This window comes from Aethalodelphis obliquidens, unplaced genomic scaffold, assembly GCF_003676395.1.
Source record: "Aethalodelphis obliquidens isolate GAN/ISIS:26980383/991018 unplaced genomic scaffold, ASM367639v1 scaffold75, whole genome shotgun sequence".
Taxonomy (NCBI): Eukaryota; Metazoa; Chordata; class Mammalia; order Artiodactyla; family Delphinidae; genus Aethalodelphis; species Aethalodelphis obliquidens.
Window position 1 is genome coordinate 6477640 of NW_020838019.1, and position 27947 is coordinate 6505586.

At 35.1% G+C, this 27947-nt stretch overlaps 1 protein-coding gene across 17 annotated transcripts in view; it reads left to right on the forward strand.

Moving 5' to 3' along the window:
• Positions 1 to 27947, forward strand: part of CHD9 (chromodomain helicase DNA binding protein 9) — a 236146-nt gene that overhangs the window by 159257 nt on the left and 48942 nt on the right. For all 17 annotated transcript variants that reach the window (XM_027092199.1, XM_027092200.1, XM_027092207.1 and 14 more), the window contains 9 exons: positions 74 to 217; positions 314 to 569; positions 1665 to 1875; positions 3553 to 3748; positions 5222 to 5389; positions 6082 to 6261; positions 20400 to 20510; positions 25009 to 25205; positions 25666 to 25865. In XM_027092199.1, coding sequence (XP_026948000.1) covers positions 74 to 217; positions 314 to 569; positions 1665 to 1875; positions 3553 to 3748; positions 5222 to 5389; positions 6082 to 6261; positions 20400 to 20510; positions 25009 to 25205; positions 25666 to 25865 — 1663 coding nt within the window. The remainder of the gene's footprint in view (positions 1 to 73; positions 218 to 313; positions 570 to 1664; positions 1876 to 3552; positions 3749 to 5221; positions 5390 to 6081; positions 6262 to 20399; positions 20511 to 25008; positions 25206 to 25665; positions 25866 to 27947) is intronic.

The window sequence follows — 27947 nt, forward strand, 5'->3', positions numbered from 1 at the left end:
TAATTTTAGTACTGTGGTGTTTGACATGAACACTTAGTACATGTTATTGACATGTTATTCTTGTTTTATATAGGAGCACAAGGTGCTTTTGACTGGCACACCTCTCCAAAATACAGTTGAAGAACTATTCAGTCTTCTTCACTTTCTGGAACCCTTAAGGTTTCCTTCTGAATCAACGTTCATGCAAGAATTTGGGGATCTGAAAACAGAGGAACAGGTATCCTATTGGTCTTTGTAAATAAGCACATCAAATCTCTTCTCATTGTACTTATGTATATGTATGCTACATATATTTTCATCATTTTTTATGCAGGTGCAGAAACTTCAGGCTATCTTGAAACCAATGATGTTGAGACGATTGAAAGAAGACGTGGAAAAGAAGTTGGCACCTAAGGAAGAAACCATCATTGAAGTGGAACTTACTAACATTCAGAAGAAATACTACCGGGCTATTCTGGAGAAGAACTTTTCGTTTTTATCCAAAGGAGCAGGGCAGACTAATGTACCCAACTTGGTCAATACCATGATGGAGCTCAGGAAGTGCTGTAATCACCCATATCTTATCAAAGGTAGCTTAAAAGGATTGCAAACAAATTCTCTTCTTTCAACAAATACTCATGAAAAAATAACACACCACCACTACAGCTGTAGTGGCTGTTATAAAGAGAGGCGGTGATCCTATAACTCTCCACCCTGGTGTTCTGAGGGATTACAAGTGTTCTGGAGTTAGGGGCAGTGTGAGCTACTTCATTACAGTGTCCCATGTTAGCATCACCAGATTACAAAAGCAGGAGTTGTGTTCAGTCTAACGTGGGCTGTAATTCTTCCTCCAGTTTAATCCTCCTTATGGACAAAGACAGCAAAGCCTGTCTTTGAACCTCCGAATTTACATATTTCTTCCTGGTTTCTTTTCAGTCTGGATACCCTAGTTATTGTCTCTCAATTTTTGTGTTCTAGTAACATTACTTTTTAAGGTTTTGTCAGCTTCTCTGCTAATAGTCTCTCTGTACAACATTTGGGTATTTTCACTTATTCCTGGGAATATACTCTTAACTTTATCCAAGACAAGCCATTTCTTAGACTAGTAACTAACTCACTTGCAATCCTGGTACTCCTATAGCTAGACAGGCTGAAGGAAAGCAGAGAGCCTCTAATGCTAATCTAGACTCTGGAAGAAGTATGGTCAAAGACCTGTAACTTGACTTCCCCTTTAATTTTTCTTGTCTGTTTGCTTTGATGGCAAGCAAGATGCCCATCCAGATTAAGTATGATCACCTTTCAATCATGATCACTGTTATATTGGTGTTTAAATACTAGATGTTTATTTAAAAATATGTGTTTACTCACCTAAGTTAGAACCACATTTTCATTAATACTTTTCCTAATAGCATTCATTAAACATTTAGCAAACATAAAATTTATATAAGACATTATGCCCAGTGTCTTGGGAGATAAAAAATGCTTAAGACACTGTCCATATCCTCAATTACAGGCTGGTGTTGGTGGGGATTTAGCCACAAACATAAATAATTCTAATAAAAGCAGTGTACCTACCATTAGAAAATTTTAATGTTACAGAAGCACAGAGGAGCACTATTTAAAAAGAAAGTAGTTGGGAGTCATCTGCATTTGTGCACTGATGCTGTCTTATATTTCTTTGACAGGTGCTGAGGAGAAAATACTTGGAGAATTTAGAGATACATATAATCCAGCTGCTTCTGATTTTCATCTTCAAGCAATGATCCAGTCTGCTGGTAAATTGGTCCTTATTGATAAATTGCTTCCTAAAATGAAAGCAGGAGGTCATAAAGTGCTCATCTTCTCTCAGATGGTACGCTGCCTTGATATCCTGGAGGACTATCTTATACATAAAAGGTAAGGCATATAATTCACCACTGAATTATGCTAAGTATATGTTGTTAAGTTTATTACAGCACTGTACTGTAACCCAACTTTAGTCACATCTTCCTCTTTATCTAGGTAAGAATCCATTTAAATCTCTGCATAAAGATTGTTTAAGATTATGTGTCAGGTGTTTTCCTAACCTATATATGTTGCAATAGTAAACAGGGCTAAGGAGACTGATTAAGAAAATTTTGCAAATTGACAGGTATTTGTTGACCTACAAATAGGTTTTTTAGTGTACATTTTATTTGATTTTTTTAGCCTTGTAGTAGCAACATTTTAAAGGGATTTATAACTATCTTCAAAATTAAAATGATTCAAGATCCTTTTCAGATCTTTTTCATTGTTAAAATTAGAACCTGAACTTGCTGCACTTTAACTTATTGTACACTATATAATACTTGCTCATGTTTTAATTTTTTCTGATGTGTTTAATGTAGGTTTTTTGTTTTGGTTTGGTTTTTTGGTGCATGACAGTAAGATAGTCTTAAATAATGTCTAATCGGTATTTGGATAAATAGAATATTTATCATAAGATATTTATCAGAGCACTTTGTGGGCCAATTAGAAATCAGCACATTAATGCAAGAGAGAATCTGAAGATTCAGCTGTAATTGTAGTTTACTATATTTTGATCCTTATTAATAAGTAAAAGATCTGTCTATACTACTTTATATTATCAGAGATTTTGTAGTTGATTTTTATTTTTCATTTTGTTTTTAGTTCTACTTTTAGTGTCAGTGTTCCTTTCATTTAGTCTTATTCCAAAATGTGTATTATTCTCAGTTTTATACCACATAAGTAGATTAAATTGCAGTATTCCTAAAATAGCCATTCTTGCATTTTCTTGATGTCTTTACACGAAGAACTTTGTAAGCTAAAGATAAATTTGACTTATGAATTTCATGGAAAACCTCAAATTTCTTTAATGTCAAAAGTAATGTCAAAAGTAACATTATTAGAAGTCACACCCCTGTTTCACAGGTACTAGAGATAACAGTGGAGCTGCTGCTGAGACTCTAGTAAATTATAGGTGGAAAGAAGTGTCTTGAACCAGTGTCTTGAAGAGGTGTGGCAAGTGTCATGTGTATTCCTCTTCTAGTTCCTAAATTTTTATGTATTTTATTTTTATTGATGTTAAATGAGGAAGAATACAAGAAGTTAAAATTCAATTGCTTGGCAGTGATGACTATAAAGGATTAGCATTATAGTTTGCCCTTAATAAATTATAGTTTACAAGCAAGTATATCAGTTGAGAGAATAGTATATCAGTTGAGAGAATAGTATATCAGTTGAGAGAAATGTTTTTAAGCTTCTTATATCGAGTTTTATGAAAGTCTTTACTTCTTGCCAAAAAAAAAAATCATTTGTTACAATGAGATCAATAAAGTATATTAATTATAAAGCTATTTTACCTATACATCCAGGAATGCAGAGATTTTGTAACTTTGTGTTACTTTGTGTTTCTTACTTAGCACCAACACTGAGAAGAATAAAACCATAGAAACTAGTTGGGGTAATATCACTTCTTAATTTTGTAGAAAACATAATGTTGCTGGAAAACAGATATGTGTCTGTCACATTTGATAGAATGCCTTCATTTTCATTATACTCATCTATCTAAATTTATTGCATTTCATTTGATAGATATTTATATGAGCGAATTGATGGAAGAGTCAGAGGGAATCTTCGACAAGCTGCTATAGATCGATTTAGTAAACCTGATTCAGATCGATTTGTCTTTCTTCTGTGTACCCGAGCTGGTGGTTTGGGCATCAACTTAACTGCAGCTGATACATGTATAATTTTTGATTCTGATTGGAATCCTCAAAACGACCTTCAGGTAAACAGATTCCTTGGCTAAGAGAATTTTTTTTTTAATTCCCATAGCTATCTTTGATAATCCACCTGTTTTACTTTTATACGGACAAACTAACATGTATGTTTCCCTAAGAAATATCTATGCCAAATAAAATAGGTGAAATTATTTTTATTTTAATTTAATGACAATAAAATAAAAAATACTTGTTTAGGTTACGTATCATACTTCTAAAAAAGGTTTACCTACTCAAGTACAGTATTGTTCAAAGTATATCATGTAAATTTGAGAAAGGCCTACACTTTAAGAATAACTTACTTTACTTCCTTAAAAATAAGTACTTGTGGGCTTCCCTGGTGGCGCAGTGGTTGAGAGTCCGCCTGCCGATGCAGGGGACGTGGGTTCGTGCCCCGGTCCGGGAAGATCCCACATGCCGCTGAGCTGGGCCCGTGAGACATGGATGCTGAGCCTGCGTGTCCGGAGCCTGTGCTCCACACGGGAGAGGCCACAACAGTGAGAGGCCCGCATACCGCAAAAAAAAAAAAAAAAAAAATAAGTACTTGCTTATCCTGATATCATCTTCTTAATCATTACATAATAGAGTATGCATGGAATTGAGACATATTGCCTTTTTATGAAATTCTGTAGAAAATTAATGTACACATATAAATTAAGACTACTTGAACTTCGTTGGAACATAGGAATATTAATTAGTGATTAGAGTGAGTCAAAGTTTACAGAAAATGTGTTTCTAGGAAGGATATGAGAAGAGAACAAAGTATTGGAGAAATTTTTCTTTTATTGTTCATGATAGTCTCAGTAGTACTGTAATTGATATTATTCTTGAGAATATACCTGGCTTAATAAAAGATAATGTTTTAACCTCTCATGTGTATAATCTAGTTCAAAATTTATCAGACAAATTTTAAGTTTAGGAACCCAAGATAAAATGTGAAGCTCTTATGTAATCTCTGATGTCTCTACTTCCAACATGTCTGCATATTAGATAATTAGTTCTTCCTTTGTTTAAATAAAATTTAGGCCTCCAGAGTTGTCCACCTTAGGTTTTTACTCCCCTCAGAATTACCCAGCTTAACTAAAATATATTGAAAAGATTGTTGATAATGTAGAAAAAAAATTAGAAATTTAGGGTTAGATTTTAAGTTTAAAGCCAGAGGCTAAAAAAAGTCTGTTCACAGAGTTTATGTTCCTGTCTAGAATTATGCTGATGACACCCTCTTTAAAAAATAGTATTTCTTCATGGATTTATAGTCTCTGAAATATGTTTAAATTTTAATTTATTTCTGATTGTGGAATCATGTCTCATTTTAATAAGTTCTACCTTCATTTCCAGAGAAAGGTTATATGCAATTCAACAGCAAGAGTGTCTAAAAATTCTTGCACATACTTTTATATTCCATCAAGATAGTTTAATGCGTAATGCCTTTTGTGCTATTTTATAAATTAATTTAACCTATAATTTCTCATTTTTTATAGGCCCAAGCTCGTTGCCACAGAATCGGTCAGAATAAAGCAGTTAAAGTCTACCGACTAGTAACTCGTAACTCATATGAAAGAGAGATGTTTGACCGAGCCAGTCTGAAACTGGGTCTAGATAAGGCTGTATTACAGAGCATGAGTGGAAGAGAAAGTAATGTTGGTGGTGTATGTATATTTTCTTCTTCACCTAGAGTTTTTCTGTTTTTGTTTACATTTAGTTTAAACCTCAGATAGCATATTATTTAATTTTGATCCATACTAAGCAGTAGATAGATACTTTTATGTAAGGAGGAATGTCAGAATAGAGCTACATTTAGTTAGTACTTTTGGAAACTGTTCTGTCTATATAATGTCAATGCTTGTAAATTCTAAGATTGTGTTTTCAAATAGAAATTCTTCCTTGCAGGACATTTGTTCCATGGCACAGCAAAGTAGAATTTGTGTTTTTCTGCATTTTTTCTATAAACAGTTTTTCAAATTGTTTTTTTAGGGCCAAACTATTAACGTTGGCTTTCTCTTGCTATAAATGATGTTTTTGGCATTTTTTCCCCTCAAAATCTTATTTATATCTTGTGCTTATAACAATTCTCGAATCCTAGTACTAAAAAGAACCTTGAGAGGTTACCTGCCCCAGAGGTTTTGTTTTAACTGGAGTTACTTTAGGCAAATGGCAAATCGTACTTTAAAGATAGTAAAGAGTCAACAACCTCAATATATTCTTTTAGAGAATTCTCTCAGGTACATCCCAAGCCCCAAATGCAATTTAAACATGACTTCTGTGTTCTTTAACATTCTTTAGGGATACTTTCTCATTTTATGAACTTGAAAAAACTATTACCAAAATTTTGTCTCTTTAGATTCAACAGCTTTCCAAAAAGGAAATAGAAGATCTGCTTCGAAGAGGTGCTTATGGTGCCATTATGGAAGAAGAAGATGAAGGCTCTAAATTCTGTGAAGAAGATATTGATCAGATTTTACTACGTCGTACAAAAACCATTACAATTGAATCAGAAGGACGTGGGTCAACATTTGCCAAGGTAACAGTGAGTGATATTTTATTAAAAAAAAAACAAAAAAAAACCCTGTAATGTTCTCTCGTAAAAAAAATTTAACTGTCTCTTACTCTACTAATTATTTGAGGAGCATCTACTTAATGTTTAAATAAACTGAATTACTCAAAAGAAGTAGGTAATATATTCTTTTCCTTCATTTATTTCTGATCTCTCACATCAAATTTCACATGTACTCTTCTGATGCTAGTGAAATGGAGTAGGAGTAATAACTAGAAATGGTTCTAAGTATTAATCAGAGTAGAACATTTGAAGTCAAATTTAGAAATCAAAGAACATACATGCCAGACTTCCCTGGGGGTGCAGTGGTTAAGAATCTGCCTGCCAATGCAAGTGACATGGGTTCGAGCCCTGTCTCGGGAAGATCCCACATGCTGCGGAGGAACTAAGCCCGTTGCACCACAACTACTGAGCCCACGTGCCACAACTACTGAAGCCCATGTGCCTAGAGTCTGTGCCCCACAACAAGAGAAGCCACAGCAATGAGAAGCCCGTGCGCCACAACAAAGAGTAGCCCCCGCTCAGCACAACTAGAGAAAGCCGAGGCACAGCAACAAAGACCCAACACAGTCAAAAATAAATAAATAAATAAATAAATATTTTAAAAAAGAACATATATGCCAAAGTCAGAGCAAAATATAAGTAATATAATGTAGGAGGTTAAATCATCTTACCTTAACTTATAATAATTTAAAGTACTTCAAGGAAAGTACTTCTAATCTAATTTTAAATATTTAAATCAAGTTTGGGGAGGATAAAATGAAATTTTTGTCTTGAAAAGAAATATTAATAATTGTATCACCCCTATTTGGGGAAAACATTTTAAAAGTTTACTAACTGCCTGTATGTTCTTCCCCCCAACCCCCAATAGAGACATGGTAAACCTATATCTTGCATTCATCTGAAGAGTTTTTTTATTGCAGTATTCTGTCCCACCTGCACTGATTCATACAGGTTTTCTCCTTTCCACTTTACTTCCTTTCTACATTTTCTTCATTCATCCCCTCTCCACTTCCAACCCAGAAGTCTTTCTTCATCTTTATGGAGAGCACTGTAGTATAGAGCAGGTAGTCCAGGTGCTACACCAAAAGTAATGATACCAATCTTAATATGAAATTTTTTTCTCGCATTCATTCAGGAAAGTAATGTAATCTTGTGTTAGGTACTTTACTAAGTGTTGGGAACACTAAAATGAAAGGATTCTAGTCGCTGAAAAAAGTAAAGAAAGTATTAATTCTGCGTAAAATGGGAGGACAGCAAATCAAGAAAGCCTTTTCAGAGAAGATAACATTTGAGCTGAGTCTTGAAGGAAGTTTGAATTTCGTTGTGTTACAAAAAGAGAAAGCCACATAAATGAATTATATGTTACTAACCTACAAGGAAGATTTCAAGAACTATGGTGTAGGCGTGTATGGATGCACAGTGTAAATTAAATGGAGATGAATATGAAGGTTAGGGAGGTTGGACCCAAATTGTGAAGGGCTCAAAAAATTCCATTGTGAGGAATTTGAACTTGATCCTGAGGCAATTAAAAAGCTCTGAAATCCCTTCAAGCAGAAAATGGGCATAATGTGTTCTGGTTTAGAAATTTAACTCTAGCAGCAGTGTAGAGAATGAGATTGAAATGAGAAAGACTAGAGGCATAGAGACCAGATAAGAGGCTTCTATAGGCTGTGACGATAGGCAAACCAGGGCACTGGAGACCCACTTGAATTAACAGGAATTGATGACCAGTTAGAAATTTGTGGAAGGAGGAGTCAAAAATAACTTGAAGATAGATTTCTGGCCCAAGTAGCTAGGAGGGTCATGGTGTCATTAAGTAAGATAGAGAATTGAGGAGAAGGAAGTTTATATGGAGAAAATAAAATATTGGAGCTGTTATATTTGTGGCATTTACAGGGCATCCAAGTGGAGATGTCCAGGAGAGTTGGCTAGATACAGATTTGGGAGTTAATAAAAAAGCAGAAGAAAGTAGTATTGTGGAAACAAAAGGAATACTGCAGAAGTAAAGTATAAGGTTGAGAACTAAAACTAGTCACGATTGGATAGATACACCCTGGCTCTATCTTCTTTCCTGAGAAATCTTGTTTCCTTTGGATTCCTTGGTCTTACTCAAGTTGTCAACACACTATGTACAGATACTTTTCCCCTCATGCCTGAAATTATCCGAAATTTAATTTAACCAAAAGGTATTAGTCACAGAAATCACCTTTGTTGATTAGGCCAAGTATAGGGATAGTCTCCTTAAAGTTTTTTTTTTTTTTAATTAATGAAGGCATATCCTCATTTACAATGTTAATGATAATAATCATGGAAAGTCAGAACTTCAGGGTTTGAATTCTGACTCATGAGCTTAGTGACCTTGGACAGTTAACTTAACCTTTATGAGTCTTTCTTGTCCTGAAAAAGGAGAGCATGATAATCATGCTTGACCTTTCCTACTTTACTATAAAGTGCTATGTGAGTATTATTTTACTCAGGTATGCTCTAATCATAATCAGCTATACTCTAAGAATGTGAATACTTAAGCACTTAAGTATCTATTTTAAACCCTCAGACCAGGGAGTAATTGTTGCATTTGAAAAGAGAGCTTACTGAAAAGGTACCGCAGTAGCTGAAGAGGTACCACATAAACCTGTACTTGTATTATAATTTTTTCATTTCCATAATTGTGTGGGAATGCCACTACATGGTGGGCATTTGGCATAGTGGAATATGGCACTACTATATAGTAGCACCAAAGGAATAAAGTTGATACTATTTTTTGCTTTTCCTTGGAATGTCCAGAAACTTCAGCTGAGCAGTTATTTTCAGTGGTTTTGGTAAATGTCATTCCAATCCATGTTTCTACGTATTATCAAAGAGTTTTTGATAAGAAGCTACATTTATGGAGTAGGGTGCATAATAAGACTAATTAGAATTAATAAATATATCCATCGATTAACTCATTATTGGTAACCTCATTTACAAGTGGTTATATCACGTAAATCTTGTTTTGAGAGATTTTCATAAGGGCAGTTAGGTGGATCCTAGAAACAGAAAAGTTTCTGGTCTGATGTTAAATTTGGTGTAGAACAAAAGGCTTTGAGTTGCTTAATTTACAAAAAGAAAACAAAGTGGTCTAAATGAAGCTTCAGTTGGATTGCTTACTTATAAGGGCCCTTCTTTGGTGCCTAAGATCTTCTGCTACTTTCCGATATAGGAAGATAGACTTCACCATTTAAAATTTCCCTTGCAAATAATAAAGGAATTTAATGATTAAACGAATACATTTTAAGAAAAATATTTTGAGGGGAACTGGGATATTAAGATTTAACATTTGAAAGTAGGCAGTAAACCAGTACTTGATGGACTTCTACAACAGGCATTTCATTTCTGTAGGCATTAATCCATCGTTAGAAACCTTGAGAGGGACTTCCCTGGAGGTCCAGTGGTTAAGACTCCGTGCTTCCACTGCAGAGGGAACTAGGATCCCACATGCCGTGCAGCGCGACCCCCCCAAAAAAAGAACTTTGAGAATTTTATATGTCATCTTGAAAGTAGGTTATATGTCAGTTAACAAGAGCATCTGGAATTATCTACAAATATTAAAAATTTTTAAGATTGAAAAATGAATTTATCATTTTTCTTATAATGAATATATATTTTAAAAGCCATTTAATTGTGAAGTATAGTTTCTTCTGCACAAGTTATTTTAATTATCAACAGTTATAAGGTAGCAGCACAAAATTGATTCTCTACTGTAACATAGAACATTTTTTTAAGGTAAGCAACCATAAAGTAGTATGTTTCAAAAATCTAATTATTTCCTTTTAGTGACTTTTCATATTTAATGGCTTCTCAAGAGGCATATATCAATGAAACTGTAGGACAAAATAAAACCCTGTGAACTTCAGTGAACTTTTCATTGTTCCTGAGAATTCATGAGCTTCTATTAATGAAGATTTGAAAATGTGGATATTGTTTGTCCTCAATTAGGAGAAATTCATTTCTGAATTAACAAAATGAAGTCCCCTCTTAGATTTGGAATTACTTGGGTATAGTTAAGATGTCTGTTACTCATATTCATACCATGTTGATGAATTGTCATCATATACTTTTATGCAGGTGATGATGGCTATCTACTTTTCATTTTATCAAACTAGTTAACCTTTACTCTTTTAAGTTGATGATGAGTTTTTAGAATTATGTGGTTTGTCATTAAGAGGTATCTCACTGTATTATTTTCTGTTGCTACTGTAACAAATTACCACAAATTTAGTGGCTTAAAACAACACAAATTTATTCTTTTATAGTTCTGGGTGCCAGAACTCCAAAATGAGTCTTACAGGGCTAAAATTAAGATGTCAGCAGGGCTGATTTCTTCTGGAAGCTTTAGGAGAGGATCAGTTTCTAATGTCTTCCAGCTTTTAAGAGTGCCTGCATTTCTTGCTTGTGACCACATTATTCCAGTCTCAGCTTCTGCTGTCACACAGGCTTTTCCTCTTCTGTAGTGAAATCTCCTCTTCTTTCCTCTTGCATTCAGGACAGCTGTGATTGAATTTAGGGCCTGCCTTGATAATATAGGCTAATCTCCCCATTTCAGGATCCCTAACTTAAGCACATCTGCCAAGGCTCTTTTGCCATATAAACTAACATTCACAAGGTTCCAGAAATTAAGACGTAAATATCTTTGCAAGCCATTATTCAGCCTACCACACTGATCATTTCAAAGAAATAAAAAATTGCTTTTTTTAGTAGTTTCATAATAATAAAGCTATAGTTTAGAACAAACAAAAAAACAGAATTTAAATTCATTTTGTTAAAGCATTTATTTCTGTGACTTGTTTCAAAAATATGCCAGGAAAATGAATATTTTTAAACATTTATAATAGTTAAATACTTCCTATAAACAAGCATCTTACTAACCCAGTCTCAAAAGAATGATGGAATGAATGTATTTATTACTTGGTAAGCAATGTCATGAACAGACATTGCAAAGTTCAGCAAGAAGCATTTAGGATTTTAGTTTTTTTCCTACTCCTTTTTTATTTTATTTATTTATTTATTTTTGCCGTGCCGCATGGCATGTGGGATCTTAGTTCCCTGACCAGGGGTCGAACCCGCTCCCCCTGAAATGGAAGCACAGAGTCTTAAACACTGTATCACCAGGGAAGTCCTGTCCTACTAATTTTTTAGATGTTTTATAAACATTGAAACTACAAATATAGGCAGAATAGTATAATGAGACCTGTGTATTTATCACCCAGCTTCAACAATTATTTACTCATACTAAACTTTCATCACCACCCTACCCATCTTTCATATTATTTTACTTTTTATTTTTTAAAATTTATTTTATTGAAATATAGTTGGTTTACAATGTTGTGTTAATTTCTGCTGTACAGTAATGTAATTCACTTATATATATATACATATATATATATGTGTATATATATATATACACACACACACACACACATAACCTTCTCCATTTTGGTTTATTATGGGATATTGAATATACTTCCCTGTGCTATACAGTAGAACCTTGCTGTTTATCCATTCTATATATAATAGTTTGCATATCATATTAATTTAAAGCAAGCCCCAGGCACAGTATCACAACTTCTATAAATGTTCCCATCTGTACCTCTAAAGATAAAGATTTCTTTAACACAACCACGATACTATTAATCACGTTTTAACATAAAATTAACACTAATTCCTTTTTTTTCTTTTTTTTGGCCGCAACAGGCAGCTTCTGGGATCATAGTTCCCTGACCAGGGATTGAACCCACACCCTTGGCAGTGAGAGCACAGAGTCCTAACCACAGGACCGCCAGGGAATTCCCAACACTAATTCCTGATATCATCAATTTCCCAGTGTTAAAACTTTCAGTTATCTTGAATGTCATAAATGGCTTCTTTGCTTGTAATAGTTTTATTACCTTTCCTATGTGTAATTTTCTGCATTTTAAAGTTCCATCAAAATGGGTTCTTTTTTTTTTTTAACATCTTTATTGGAGTATAATTGCTTTACAGTGGTATGTTAGTTTCTGCTTTATAAAAAGTGAAACAGTTATACATATACATATGTTCCCATATCTCTTCCCTCTTGCGTCTCCCTCCCTCCCACCCTCCCTATCCCACCCCTCTGGGTGGTCACAAAGCACCAAGCTGATCTCCCTGTGCTATGCGGCTGCTTCCCACTAGCTATCTATTTTACGTTTGGTAGTGTATATATGTCCATGCCACTCTCTCACTTTGTCACAGCTCACCCTTCCCCCTCCCCATATCCTCAAGTCCATTCTCTAGTAGGTCTGTGTCTTTATTCCTGTCTTACCCCTAGGTTCTTCATGACTTTTTTCTTTTCTTAAATTCCATATGTATATGTTAGCATACGGTATTTGTCTTTCTCTTTCTGACTTACTTCACTCTGTATGACAGACTCTAGGTCCATCCACCTCATTACAAATAGCTCAATCTCGTTTCTTTTTATGGCTGAGTAATATTCCATTGTATATATGTGCCCCATCTTCTTTATCCATTCATCCGATGATGGACACTTAGGTAGTTTCCATCTCCGGGCTTTTGTAAATAGAGCTGCAGTGAACATTTTGGTACATGACTCTTTTTGAATTTTGGTTTTCTCAGGGTATATGCCCAGTAGTGGGATTGCTGGGTCATATGGTAGTTCTATTTGTAGTTTTTTAAGGAACCTCCTTGGTGGCTGTACCAATTCACATTCCCACCAGCAGTGCAAGAGTGTTCCCTTTTCTCCACACCCTCTCCAGCATTTACTGTTTCTAGATTTTTTGATGATGGCCGTTCTGACAGGTGTGAGATGATATCTCATTGTAGGTTTGATTTGCATTTCTCTAATGATTAATGATGTTGAGCATTCTTTCATGTGTTTGTTGGCAGTCTGTATCTCTTCTTTGGAGAAATGTCTATTTAGGTCTTCTGCCCATTTTTGGATTGGGTTGTTTGTTTTTCTGATATTGAGCTGCATGAGCTGCTTATCAATTTTGGAGATTAATCCTTTGTCAGTTGCTTCATTTGCAAATATTTTCTCCCATTCTGAGGGTTGTCTTTTGGTCTTGTTTATGGTTTCCTTTGCTGTGGAAAAGCTTTGAAGTTTCATTAGGTTCCATTTGTTTATTTTTGTTTTGATTTCCATTTCTCTAGGAGGTGGGTCAAAAGGATCTTGCTGTGATTTATGTCATAGAGTGTTCTGCCTGTGTTTTCCTCTAAGAGTTTGATAGTTTTTGGCCTTACATTTAGATCTTTAATCCATTTTGAGCTTATTTTTGTGTATGGTGTTAGGGAGTAGTCTAATCTCATACTTTTACATGTACCTGTCCAGTTTTCCCAGCACCACTTATTGAAGAGGCTGTCCTTTCTCCACTGTACATTCTTGCCTCCTTTATCAAAGATAAGGTGACCATATGTGTGTGGCTTTATCTCTGGGCTTTCTCTCCTGTTCCATTGATCTATCTTTCTGTTTTGGTGCCAGTACCATACTGTCTTGATTACTGTAGCTTTGTAGTATAGTCTGAAGTCAGGGAGCCTGATTCCTCCAGCTCCGCTTTTCATTCTCAAGATTGCTTTGGCTATTCGGGGTCTTTTGTGTTTCCATACAAATTGTGAAATTTTCTGTTCTAGTTCTGTGAAAAATGCGAGTGGTAGTTTGATAGGGATTTCATTGAATCTGTATTTGCTTTGTGTAGTAGAGTCATTTTCACAATGTTGATTTTTCCGATCCAAGAACATGGTATATCTCTCCATCTATTTGTATCATTAATTTCTTTCATCAGTGTCTTATAATTTTCTGCATACAGGTCTTTTGTCTCCTTAGGTAGGTTTATTCCTAGATATTTTATTCTTTTTGTTGCGATGGTAAATGGGAGTGTTTTCTTGATTTCACTTTCAGATTTTTCATCATTAGTGTATACGAATGCCAGAGATTTCTGTGCATTAATTTTCTATCCTGCTACTTTACCAAATTCATTGATTAGCTCTAGTAGTTTTCTGGTAGCATCTTTAGGATTCTCTATGTATAGTATCATGTCATCTGCAAACAGTGACAGCTTTACTTCTTCTTTTCTGATTTCGATTCCTTTTATTTCCTTTTCTTCTCTGATCACTGTGGCTAAAACTTCCAAAACTGTGTTGAATAAGAGTGGTGAGAGTGGGCAACCTTGTCTTGTTCCTGATCTTAGTGGAAATGCTTTCTCTTTTTCACCATTGAGGACGATGTTGGCTGTGGGTTTGTCACATATGGCCTTTATTATGTTGAGGAAAGTTCCCTCTATGCCTACTTTCTGCAGGGTTTGTATCATAAATGGGTGTTGAATTTTGTCGAAAGCTTTCGCTGCATCTTCTGAGATGATCATATGGTTTTTCTCCTTCAGTTTGTTAATATGGTGTATCATGTTGATTGATTTGCATATATTGAAGACTCCTTGTATTCCTGGGATAAACCCCACTTGATCATGGTGTATCATCCTTTTAATGTGCTATTGTATTCTGTTTGCTAGTATTATGTTGAGGATTTTTGCATCTATGTTCATCAGTGATATTGGCCTGTAGTTTTCTTTCTTTGTGACATCCTTGTCTGGTTTTGGTATCAGGGGGATGGTGGCCTCGTAGAATGAGTTTGGGAGTGTTCCTCCCTCTGCTATGTTTTGGAAGAGTTTGAGAAGGATAGGTGTTAGCTATTCTCTAAATGTTTGGTAGAATTCGCCTGTGAAGCCTGGGTCCTGGGCTTTTGTTTGTTGGAAGATTTTTAATCACAGTTTCAATTTCAGTGCTTGTGATTGGTGTTTTCCTATTTTCTATTTCTTCCTGATTCAGTCTTGGCAGGTTGTGCATTTCTAAGAATTTGTCAGTTTCCTTCAGGTGGTTCATTTTATTGGCATAGAGTTGCTTGTAGTAATCTCTCCTGATCTTTTGTGTTTCTGCAGTGTCAGTTGTTACTTCTTTTTCATTTCTAATTCTATTGATTTGAGTCTTCTCCCTTTCTTTCTTGATGAGTTGGCTAATGGTTTATCAATTTTGTTTATCTTCTCAAAGAACCAGCTTTTAGTTTTATTGATCTTTGCTATCGTTTCCTTCATTTCTTTTTCATTTATTTCTGATCTGATCTTTATGATTTCTTTCCTTCTGCTATCTTTGGGGTTTTTTGTTCTTCTTTGTCTAATTGCTTTAGGTGCAAGTTTAGGTTGTTTATTCGAGATGTTTCCTGTTTCTTAAGCTAGGATTGTATTGCTGTAAACTTCCCTCTTAGAACTGCTTTTGCTGCATCCCATAGGTTTTGGGTCGTCGTGTTTTCATTGTCATTTGTGTCTAGGTATTTTTTTATTTCCTCTTTGATTTCTTCAGTGATCTCTTGATTATTTAGTAGTGTGTTGTTTAGCCTCTATGGGTTTGTGTTTTTTTACAGTTTTTTTCCTGTAATTTATATCTAGTCTTATAGCGTTGTGGTTGGAATAGATACTTGATATGATTTCAGTTTTCTTAAATTTACCAAGGCTTGATTTGTGACCCAAGATATGATCCATCCTGGAAAATGTTCCATGAGCACTTGAGAAGATAATGTATTCTGTTGTTTTTGGATGGAGTGGCCTCTAATTATCATTTACGTCCATCTTGTTTAATGTATCATTTAAAGCTTGTGTTTCCTTACTTCTTTTCAGTTTGGATGATCTGTCCATTGGTGAAAGTGGGGTGTTAAAGGTCCCCTACTATTATTGTGTTGCTGTCAATTTCCCCTTTTATGGCTGTTAACATTTGCCTTATGTACTGAGGTACTCCTGTATTGGGTACATAAATATTTACAATTGTTATATCTTCTTGGATTGATCCCTTGATCATTATGTAGTGTCCTTCTTTTCTCTTGTAATAGTCTTTATTTTAAATTCTGTTTTGTCTGGTAAGAGAATTGCTACTCCGGCTTTCTTTTGATTTCCATTTGCATGGAATATCTTTTTCCATCCCCTCACTTTCAGTCTGTATGTGTCCCTAGGTCTTAGGTGGGTCTCTTGTATATGGCATATATACGGGTCTTGTTATCGTATCCATTCAGCCAGTCTGTGTCTTTTGGTTGGAGCACTTAATCCATATACATTTAAGGAAATTATCGATATTTATGTTCCTATTACCATTTTCTTAATTGTTTGGGGTTTATTATTGTAGATCTTTTCCTTCTTCTTTGTTTTCCTGCCTAGAGAAGTTCCTTTAGCATTTGTTTTAAAGCTGGTTTCGTGGTGCTGAATTCTTGCTTGTCTGTAAAGGTTTTAATTTCTCCATTGAATCTGAATGAGATCCTTGCTGGGTAGAGTAATCTTAGTTGTAGGTTTTTCCCTTTCATCACTTTAAATATGTCCTGCCACGCCCTTCTGGCTTGCAGAGTTTCTGCTGAAAGATAAGCTGTTAACCTTATGGGAATTCCATTGTATGTATGTTATTTATTGCTTTTCACTTGCTGCTTTTAATATTTTTTCTTTGTATTTAATTTTTGATAGTTTGGTTAATATGTGTCTTGGCATGTTTCTCCTTGTCTTTATCCCGTATGGGACTCTGTGCTTCCTGGACTTGATTGACTATTGCTTTTCCCATGTTAGGGAAGCTTTCAACTATAATCTCTTCAAATATTTTCTCAGTCCCTTTTTCTCTTCTTCTCCTAGGACCCCTATAATTCGAGTGTTGGTGTGTTTAATGTTGTCCCAGAGGTCTCTGAGACTGTCCTGAATTCTTTTCACTCTTTTTCCTTTTTTCTGCTCTGTGGTAGTTATTTACACTATTTTATCTTCCCGGTCACTTATCTGTTCTTCTGCTGCAGTTATTCTGCTCTTGATTCCTTGTAGAGAATTTTAAATTTCATTTATTGTGTTGGTCATCATTGTTTGCTCTTTAGTTTTTCTAGGTCCTTGTTAAACGTTTCTCATATTTTCTCCATTCTATTTCTAAGACGTTGGATCATCTTTACTATCATTACTCTGAATTCTTTTTCAGGTAGACTGCCTATTTCCTCCTCATTTGTTTGGTCTGGTGAGTTCTTACTTTGCTTCTTCTTCTGCTGTTTATTTCTCTGTCTTCTCATTTTGCCTAACTTACTGCATTTGGGGTCTCCTTTTCACAGGCTGCAGGTTCATAGTTCCCGTTGTTTTTGGTATCTGCCCCCAGTGGGTAAGGTTGGTTCAGTGGGTTGTGTAGGTTTCCTGGTGGAGGGGACTGGTGCCTGTGTTCTGGTGGATGAGGCTGGATCTTGTCTTCCTGGTGGGCAGGACTGTGTCCAGTGCTGTGTTTTGGGGTGTCTGTGAGCTTATTATGATTTTAGGCAGCCTCTCTGCTGATGGGTGGGGTTGTTTTCCTGTCTTGCTAGTTGTTTGGCATGGGGTGTCCAGCACTTTACCTTGCTGGTCGTTGAGTGGAGCTGGGTGTTAGCGTTGAGATGGAGATCTCTGGGAGAGCTCTCCCCAATTGATATTACGTGGGGCCGGGAGGTCTCTGCTGGACCAGTGTCCTGAATTCAGCTCTCCCACCTCAGAGGCTCAGGCCTCACAGCCGCTTGGAGCACCAAGACCTTGTCAGCCACAAGGCTGGCGAAACTGGGCTATGAGTTGGGTGTCAGCCACTGCCTGTTGTAGCTCTGTCTCAGCTGTCTCCAAAGGTCACCCAGATACATTGGGTTATTCCACCATTCCTCAGAACTTGCACATGCCAGTCTGGGATTTGTATATGTCCTCCTGATACTCTTCATTGAAATACCTTGCATTCATGGTGGTGAGAGATATGCTGATAGTGTTGGTTCTCTTCAGTTCAGAGACTGGAACAGTCTGAGCCTTCATGTGGCCAGGTTAGGAGCAGCTGGCCAACGGTCCCAAACTGATTACATGTCAGATTCCAAGACGGGTTTCTGCAGCACCCGAGCAGTAGTCCCAAGCAGCCGCTCCGCTCAGCTGCAACACTCTGACTGGGGAATTTGGTGGGGCCCTCAAACAAGGATTTCTGCCAGCCCTATAGCCTGACTTCTCCACCCAGGCAAGGAGCTGAGGAGAGCATCTCCCGACTCCATCTCACCAGAGGAGTGGACACCTGGAAGCTCCTTCCATTTATCCCTATAGAAGTTTAGCATGCATCTTTCAAGCCCTTTTGTTAAAGCATTATATATCTTCTCTGTGTATTTCATTTTTATAAAGCACTTTGATAAATTTTCTTTGAAGCAGCGTATCTATTTTTAGGAACTTAAGTTGCAAATAATGGTTATTTATGAATCACAGTGTTGAACTGTAATGTCTAAAATTAGGTCCAATGAAAAGATTTTATAATTTCTGCAACATTTAAGAAAATAAATCATTTATATTTTCTTTTATTCCTCTGTAATTTCTTAAGTTTTTACAATGCTTATGCAGTATTTTTTTTGTAAGGAAAAAAGTTTTCAAAATAAAGTTAGGCAGGGGGCTTCCCTGGTGGCGCAGTGGTTCAGAGTCCGCCTGCTGATGCAGGGGACGTGGGTTCGTGCCCCGGTCCGGGAGGATCCCACATGCTGCGGAGTGGCTGGGCCCGTGAGCCATGGCCGCTGAGCCTGCGTGTCCGGAGCCTGTGCTCCGCAATGGGAGAGGCCACAACAGTGAGAGGCCCGCATACCGCAAAAAAATAAATAAAGATAGGCAATGACTCATTTTTCTGTATTTCTTATATTCTGTATTGCATTTTTTTAGGAGACATATCTATGTAAAAATGGGATGGAAATAAAGTAGGAGAATACCAGAAAATGAACTGTCTAGGGCAAATAGGTTTGAAATTCTTCTTGTAACCTAATTTCTTAATATTCATTTTTTTAAAAATTAAATTATTTGTTTTAGCTACACTGGATCTTTATTGTAGCACACAGGCTCTCTAGTTGTGGCACACGGGCTTGTGACGTGAGGGCTCTAAAGCATGCGAGTTCAGTACTCGTAGTGCACGAGCTTAGTTGCGTTATGTGGGATCTTAGTTGCCCCACCATAGATTGAACCCAGGCCCCCTGCGTTGGGAGTGCGGAGGTGTAACCACTGGACTACCTGGGAAATCCCTATTCATGTAGTATTTCCTTTCTTTCTTTTTTTTTTTAACATCTTTATCAGAGTATAATTGCTTTACAATGGTATGTCAGTTTCTGCTTTATAACAAAGTGAATCAGCTATACATATACATATATCCCCATATCTCCTCCCTCTTGCATCTCCCTCCCACCCTCCCTATCCCACCCCTCTAGGTGCTCACAAAGCACTGAGTGATCTCTCTGTGCTATGCAGCTGCTTCCCACTAGCTATTGATTTTACATTTGGGTAGTGTATATATGTCCATGCCACTCTCTCACTTCGTCCCAGCTTAGCCTCCCCCCAACCATGTCCTCAAGTCCATTCTCTACGTCTGCGTCTTTATTCCTGTCCTGCCCCTAGGTTCTTCAGAACCATTTTTTTTTTTAGATTCCATATATATGTGTCAGCATACGGTATTTGTTTTTCCCTTTCTGTCTTACTTCACTCCGTATGACAGACTCTGGGTCCATCCACCTCACTACAAATAACTCAATTTCATTTCTTTTTATAGCTGAGTAATATTCCATTGTATATATGTGCCACATCTTCTTTATTCACTTGTCGATGGACACTTAGGTTGCTTCCATGTGCTGGCTGTTGTAAATAGTGCTGCAGTGAACATTGTGATACATGACTCTTTTTGAATTATGATTTTCTCAGGGTATATGCCCAGTAGTGGGATTGCTGTGTTGTTGTATAGTATTTCTAAAATGCAGTATTGTATCCTGTATGGTTTTTTGACTAAAACGATTTGATCCCTGCTTACCCAAAGTTTAAAAGTCAAACAACAATAATAACTTCTTTAATTTTGCTCCTAAAACTCCAGCCTGTGTTGGTATTAAGCCTTTTGCCTTAAGCAGATGCTGTGCTATGTTTCAGACCATTGTAGTTTGAAACGTACTTTGAGTGCATGTGTGTATATGCTGAATTCAAATTCTATCCACACTAAATGTGAAGAGATAAGGTTTTAGATATACTTTGATAGATTTTTCCTCTACGTTTCAAAACATTTTGAAAAACTACCATTATGTATTTCAGGCAAGTTTTGTGGCATCTGGAAATCGAACAGATATTTCCTTAGATGATCCCAACTTCTGGCAAAAATGGGCGAAAAAGGCAGAAATAGATATAGATGCCATCAGTGGTAGAGTAAGTATTTATTTCCGTTTAAAAAATATTACCTGTGGGAATACTTTGGTAATATTATTATAATATTTTAAGGTGTTCCACTGTGTACTGACTGAAATAAATTAATCTGCATAAATAAATTGATACAGGGCTGTAGAATGATAACATTGAGTCAGGCACTGCTTCTGTTTAATTCTTCTGATATTTGTTGTGATAGGTTGTAATACGGTTAAAGTTTAATTTTGGAGGGTGTTTGTGTTCTTAAAATTATAATATGTTTTTTAATTTTTAAAATGTCTTATAACGGATTACTTTTATTTCGCTTTTTAACCTTCTTTTTGTTATTTTGGTGTCAGATACCATTAATGATCTAGTCAAATACAAAAGGAGAAAAAAAAAGCAGTCAAGAAAGTGGCATCTTCAAAATCTGACAAAGAACTATAAAAAATTTAAGATCCAGTCCTACTTACGTACATAGATCTAGCTATGCTTAGTAAATATTATGAAATTTAAAAAATAAAGTGGCATTTTTAAACTGTTTCTTTTATAACATCCCTTGGAGTTAAGGAAGAAAGGGCCAAAAAGCTAGCACAGAATTCATGGAACTGATAATAACGTAACTGTTCACTTCAAAAGACATCTACCTGTCTGATAATTTATAGGAATCAATGTTTGTGAGCCTTACCTACTTCCAAAATAACTGCTAAATGATTAAAAGAAATTTATATTAAGCATTGATGCATGGGATCTATTTTAATAGATAACCTTATAAGATGTAAAACTTTACAATGAGGAATAATGCCACTGCCCAATAATAATTATTATTTAATATATTTTGGAAATATGTATAATTCTGTATGAAACATTATAAAAAAGTAAATTAGAAAGAGATATTTATTAAAATATTACTATTTTCATATTGGCATGTTTATATGCCTTAAAAAGTCAATGGAATTTGCAAACCACTATAAATTAATAGATGAATTAGTGAATTAACTGATAGAAGATAAATATGCCATTTAGCCTTCTTAAATATCAGTACTAACAGCAGTAGAAAAATATATGGAAGAGGAAGTCTACTTCGTAGTAGAAAAAAAGATTTAGAACACTTAGGGGAATACCTACTGGACGTATATGATTTCAGTAAAGTAAATTACCAAACTTAATTGTGAGATTTGTCAATTGGGAAGAAAAACTACATATTTTAAACATTTGTAGGTTGAGTTAATAAACATAGAAATGCAGCCCCAATCAAAATGTTAAGAATTTGTTCATATAACCAGACAAAATCTAAAATTACCCTGGAAGAATAAATACTCAACAATATTAAATCCACTTTTAGGAATCTGTCTTACAGCAATAATCACACATGTACAATGATAATGTAGTACAGTGATGTACATCGCAACATTTTTCATTTTAGAAAAAAATTAGAAACTAATTGGTACTTTTATACTGTCTAATGCAGTAAGTAAAAATAATCATGTAGATCCCTATGTACTCACATAGAGCTCTAAGACAAGACAGTTAACTTTAAAAAGAGAGAGGCCTTCCCTAGTGGCACAGTGGTTGAGAGTCCGCCTGCTGATGCAGGGGACATGGGTTCGTGCCCTGGTCCAGGAAGATCCCACATGCCGTGGGGCAGCTGGGCCCGTGAGCCATGGCCGCTGGGCCTGCGCATCCGGAGCCTGTGCTCCGCAACGGGAGAGGCCACAACAGTGAGAGGCCCGTGTACCACAATAAAAAAAAAAAAGAGAGAGAAATAGAACAATACTTACAGTGTGATGTTTGTTTATGATTTTTCAAAAGTATTATAATGGTAATACGCAGACACTCGTACATTTGTGCTGAATCCAACTAGAGCACACTGTGAGCCAAGTACCATTCTCACATTAGGGCTAAAATGAACAAGACAGATGAAGCACTGCTTAATAGAGCTTACAAATTCTGGTGGGTAAGTAAACAAATATATAAGATAATTTCTGAGACTGAAGAAAATAAAATGTTAAGATGGTAGAGAATGCCTGGAGGAGTGTAGATAGCATTAGGAAAAGTGGTCAAGGGAGGTCACTCTGAGGGGACATCTGTGCTGAGACTTGAATGATGAGAACCAGCCAACAGTGTAAAGACATGAGATAAAAGCTTTCAAGGTAGAGGGAATGGCAGTGAGCCATTGTTTGAAATAAGCTTACAGTGTTCCAGAAATAGAAATGGCATTGTGTCAGAATGGAGGGGGATAGTGAGAGTGGTGACAGGTTAGGTCAAAGATGATAGGTATGGCTCATTTCAATAGGGTCTTATAGATTATCCTAAGGAGTTATGGATTTTATAAATAAACTTATATAAGCATATAGTCATGTAATACTTTGCAGCTATGTTTTCTAATTTGTACTTCTCAAAAATTTTATAATTTTCTGACAAGAAGTACCATGAAGACAGATTGGCATTACTTACTATATGTTAAAACATAAAAGCATATTAACATATTATAAAGGAACCATGATACTGAGAGAAATGTATACAGAGCAAAGAATAGAATAAGAACAGGAGAAGGTCAAATTATAGGATATAAATAAAGAAATAGCATTAGAGAAAAAGGGGTTATTTAATAATCATGATTAAAATTTGAGTTAGCATTGGGGAAGCATTTTAATAATATACTCTATGCCAAGTAAACTCCAATTTGTGATAAAAAATTTATTTTTGAAACAAAGCATGAAAAAATAGTAAAAATAGATTTCTATTTTATCAAATATTTGGTGGGAAAACATTCTAAATTAGAAACAAACCACAAAGGGAAATAATTGGCATATTCAAATATATGACTAAAAATTATGTAATGGAAAAATAAAATTGCAATCAGACTGGTGACTATTTGTAGCAGAAGTATATATGAAAGTTAATATTTTTATTATATAAAAGCTAATGTAAATTGATCACAAGTAGAAATAAATCAAAATCTTAAAAGATTATGGGCAAAAAACACTTGAAAATTTACTCAAGAGAAAATACAATTATGGTTGTTTTTTTTTTAAGTTGGGACCAGGGAAAGGGACAACTCTTTCTTTTTTTTAATTAAGTAATTATTTTTTTTGAAGTAGGTTGATTTACGATGTTTTAGTCTCAGGTGTACAACAAAGTGTTATAAATACATAATTTTTTTTCAGATTCTTTTAAGCTTATTACAGAATACTGAGTATAGTTCCCTGTGTTATACAGTAGGTCCTTGTCAACTCTTTCTTATATAGAAGGTGCCAATTAATAAATGTAGAAGGAATAAGAGAAATAGAAAATCTCAATCCACCCCATTGATGAATTCTAAAATTAGTGTGTAGAATATAAGGAGAAACAGAATTTTTATATATCTTCAAAGTATATCTTCCAAAATATTTATTAATTACAAAAGGAAAACTAGTAAGTTTACAGTGGAAAAACTTAATAGAGAAGGCTAATGTCACCAGTATTAAGACATATTAACATTATGTACCCCTTTAAGTTCAGTGCACTGTGGTCATACTACTGTGGGACAGCAGAACCTACATGGTCTGGTCCCTGCTTCCCCTCCTAGCGTTTACCATCTCCTGCTCTAGGACTTGAACATAGAATACCTTTTCAGGTCCATTACTGTTTTCTTCACTTATAATGCCATCTCCTCCTTGGATGCCTAGCAAACTACTTCTCATTCTTGAAGATCTCTTTCTAGTATCACTACTTTGTAAATCTTTCTTTTATGGCACTCATCTTATAAAATATTGCATCCTGAATAGCATTTATTTGTTTACACATTAAACTGAGCCTCAAGACTGTGAATTTCTCATGAGCAGAAAGCTATCTTAGTCATAGCCCATAACATAGTACCTAACTTAGATAAATTGGTCAATAAAGATTAAAGTTTGTCAACTTACGTTGTTTTGAATGAATTAGACTTCATTGACCATAGTGAGGTTCATATACTTATTACTTTGCTTGTTGTAGATTAGTGTAAGTCTTTTGGAAAGCACTGAAACATGATTCTGGATCCATAAAATAATTATGCCCTTTGACCAATATTTCCATTTTTGGATATTTCACTTCCTTTGGACTTATCTTTAGGATAAACTTAGATTACAAAGATTTACTTTTTAGCATTATATATTTTAAAAATTTAAAACAATCTATTTGTATTAATTCAAATTGCATTATGAATTAATTAGGTAAAGAAAATTATGATGCATAAATTCAGTTTAAAATATAGTTTATAGTTGTTGTAGAAGCACAATACAGTAACTTTCATATTAATAAAGCCATATACCAAATTTTTTTATCCTATGATTGTAATATGAAATTATGACAAATGGTAATAAGGATTTTAAAGGAATAAAAAAATTTTATGTTGATTTGGTAGGTCAGTGGAATTGTTAGTAATTTGTTCTGGTTTTATAAAATTATTGTTTGTACAGTTTGAAAGGTAAAAATGTAAAATATTGTTATAAGCAAAATAATAAAAGGACCTTCAAGTAATAGCTGTTAAATTTTACAGAACAGCTTGGTTATTGACACTCCAAGAATTAGGAAGCAAACAAGACCCTTCAGTGCTACAAAAGATGAATTGGCTGAATTATCTGAAGCTGAAAGTGAAGGAGATGAAAAGCCCAAACTCCGGAGACCCTGTGAGCGTTCGAATGGCTATGGAAGAACTGAATGCTTTAGAGTAGAGAAAAATCTGCTAGTTTATGGGTAAAATATTATTTTTAATGTTTACTGTTAGTAGTCTGGTGTACAAATTTATGGGAAACATATACTATATTCTAATATGCTTTTTATCTTGTTAGAATCAATAAAATGTATTTTTTAAGTACCATGAATTTATATATTTAACATATACTTAATAGCAATTGATGAGATATCTTTAAATTTTAATATTATAAATGTATTGCTAATATCAAACTCCTTGTTCTTAGATTTGCATATTCAGTAACACAAAATGGATAATGTTTTTATCCATTATTGAATAAAATATACTAGAAATTACTATACCATGACTCTGCAGTTTATTCTATGGGGGAAAAAACTTTAGTAGGTAAATTCTATCATTGACAAAGTGTGTTTTTTGCAGGTTTCAGGCCTTTTATCCATGAGTTATGTTTTCTCTAGGATTTCACCCAATATTAATATAAATATACCTTTTTTTAACTAGGTGGGGCCGATGGCGAGAGATTCTGTCTCATGGCCGTTTTAAAAGGCAGCTAAATGAGCACGATGTGGAAATAATTTGCCGAGCCCTCTTAGCTTATTGCCTTGTTCACTACCGAGGAGATGAGAAAATTAAAGGCTTCATATGGGATCTCATTACTCCAACCGAAGATGGGCAGACACGAGAGCTACAAAATCATCTAGGTAAGAACATTCTTTTATTTCCTTTTTAAATTTAGTTTTAGTTATGTAAGTAGCACTTAACATAGTACCCTATAAAATATTGAAGCATTTCAGATAATAGTAAAGAACCCTTAAGCTTCACTCTTAATTCAAGTTCCATGTTGGAAAGGACTAGTGTTATCAGTTTGGTTGGGTTTTATATACTGTTATCAAACGTGTATTTGTTTACAAGTTGTTGACCCAGTAGTATGTCCTAGAGGTCATCCCATCTGTATTCATGTAGATCTATTTTATTTTTTAAACTCCTGCTTAGTAGTCCATAGTATGGATATTTCTTAATTCATTTAGCATCTCCTTTGATGATGCGCATTTAGGATGTTTCCAATTTTAGATAATTGAAAAACAGGTTTTAGTGAAGATCCTTTTACATTCCTCCTTGTGCACAGGAATAAATCTTCCACTAAAGTAAATATCAAGAAATGGAATTGTTGAGGTACAGCATATATACGTCCTTAGGACCTAAAATGTGGTCTGTGTGTTAACAGCATCAGCATCTCCCAGGAGCTTCTTAGAAATGCAGAATCTTAGACCTCAGACTTACTACATCAGAATCTACATTTTAACAAGTTCCTCAGCAATTAGTATGTATATTAAAATTTGGAACACTGTGGTATATACATTTAAAATTGTTATAACTGTTTTAATTTGCTGTCAAATGTGGCTGTGTCAATTTATAGTCCCATCAGAGATATATACAAGTAGCATTTGCTCCATAACCCTACGAACATTCTTTTTTGCATAAAATAATTGAATTTTCTATAAAGATAAAAAGATTACTGTGCCCTTAAATTGGTGTTACAATTTTATTCTATTTAATCAACAAATACCTGTTAAAGTGCCTGTTCTGCGCTTCTTGTGCAAAGTACTGGGAAGATGAGAAGGAACAACACAGACAAGATCCCTGAGCTCGTGAACCTGGTCAGGCAGACAGACATAATAAGAAGGCAGATAAATTACCTAAATAATTATAGATTATGATGAGTACTGTGAAGTAAATAAACTAAGTACTGAGATTGAGAACAACAGAAAGTACCTAGTTTAGATTAGGGTGGTCACTGGAGGTCTATCTTAATAGGAGACAATGAAATTATTAATGTGAAGAGCTGATTTCTGGTAAAGATGGAAGATTCACACAAATATAATTTCACTCTTCCTTGAAACCCAACTTATATGTCAATAAAGGGAAAAAAATTCAAGGCATCAAGCTTTATAAATTGTACAGGTATAAATTTTAGTTTCTTTAACAAGTAAATAGTGGAAGGGGAGGAAAATGGGGAGGGTATCTATAAACCATTGGCTCACACCAGACATGATCTTGTGCCCCAATCTTGCTCCCACCCTGGGTTGTCACAGCTTTGAGCATGTTAATGGCATCTAGTTTGTAGAGGCCACAAGAGCACAGACTGCCCCTACAGTGAAAAACTGTGCAGCTCAAAATAGCAATAGTGCCAAGATTGAAAACCCTGCTATAACCTGAAAGATGTTTATGAGTCCTCAGCCAGTTGCAGTGTGTGGGCCTTATTTGGATCCTGATTGAAGCAAACAACCCAGAAGAAATTTGTCTATTATCTTTATTAGATAATTCTAAATTTGAATAGTAAATATTAAGTACGTGTTATTGCATTTCTTAGGGCTGATGATGGTATTGTAGTTTTTTGTTTTGTTTTTAAGGAAGCCTTATATTTTACATATGTTAAAAGATACTCAGACATTTATTAATGAAGTGGTGGTTGTCTTCGATTTATTTCAAAATAGTGTTGGAGGTTGGGGAACAAACAGGATATAGATGAAGCCAAATTGGCTATGAATTCATAATTAATGAAGTTGGATGATAGGATCTGTGATCCATCATATTATTCCATTTATTTTTGTATATGCTTAATTCTATAATTTTAAAATAAATAAGGATAAACCCTTAAAAGTAGAGAGAATGGAAAAGGAATTTTGGAACCTAGAAGCATTAGATTAGTGATGACTAACTTAACCAACCAGAGAGAGCTGAAACTTAGGTCAACAGTAGGAAAGGGCAACAACCAACTGATT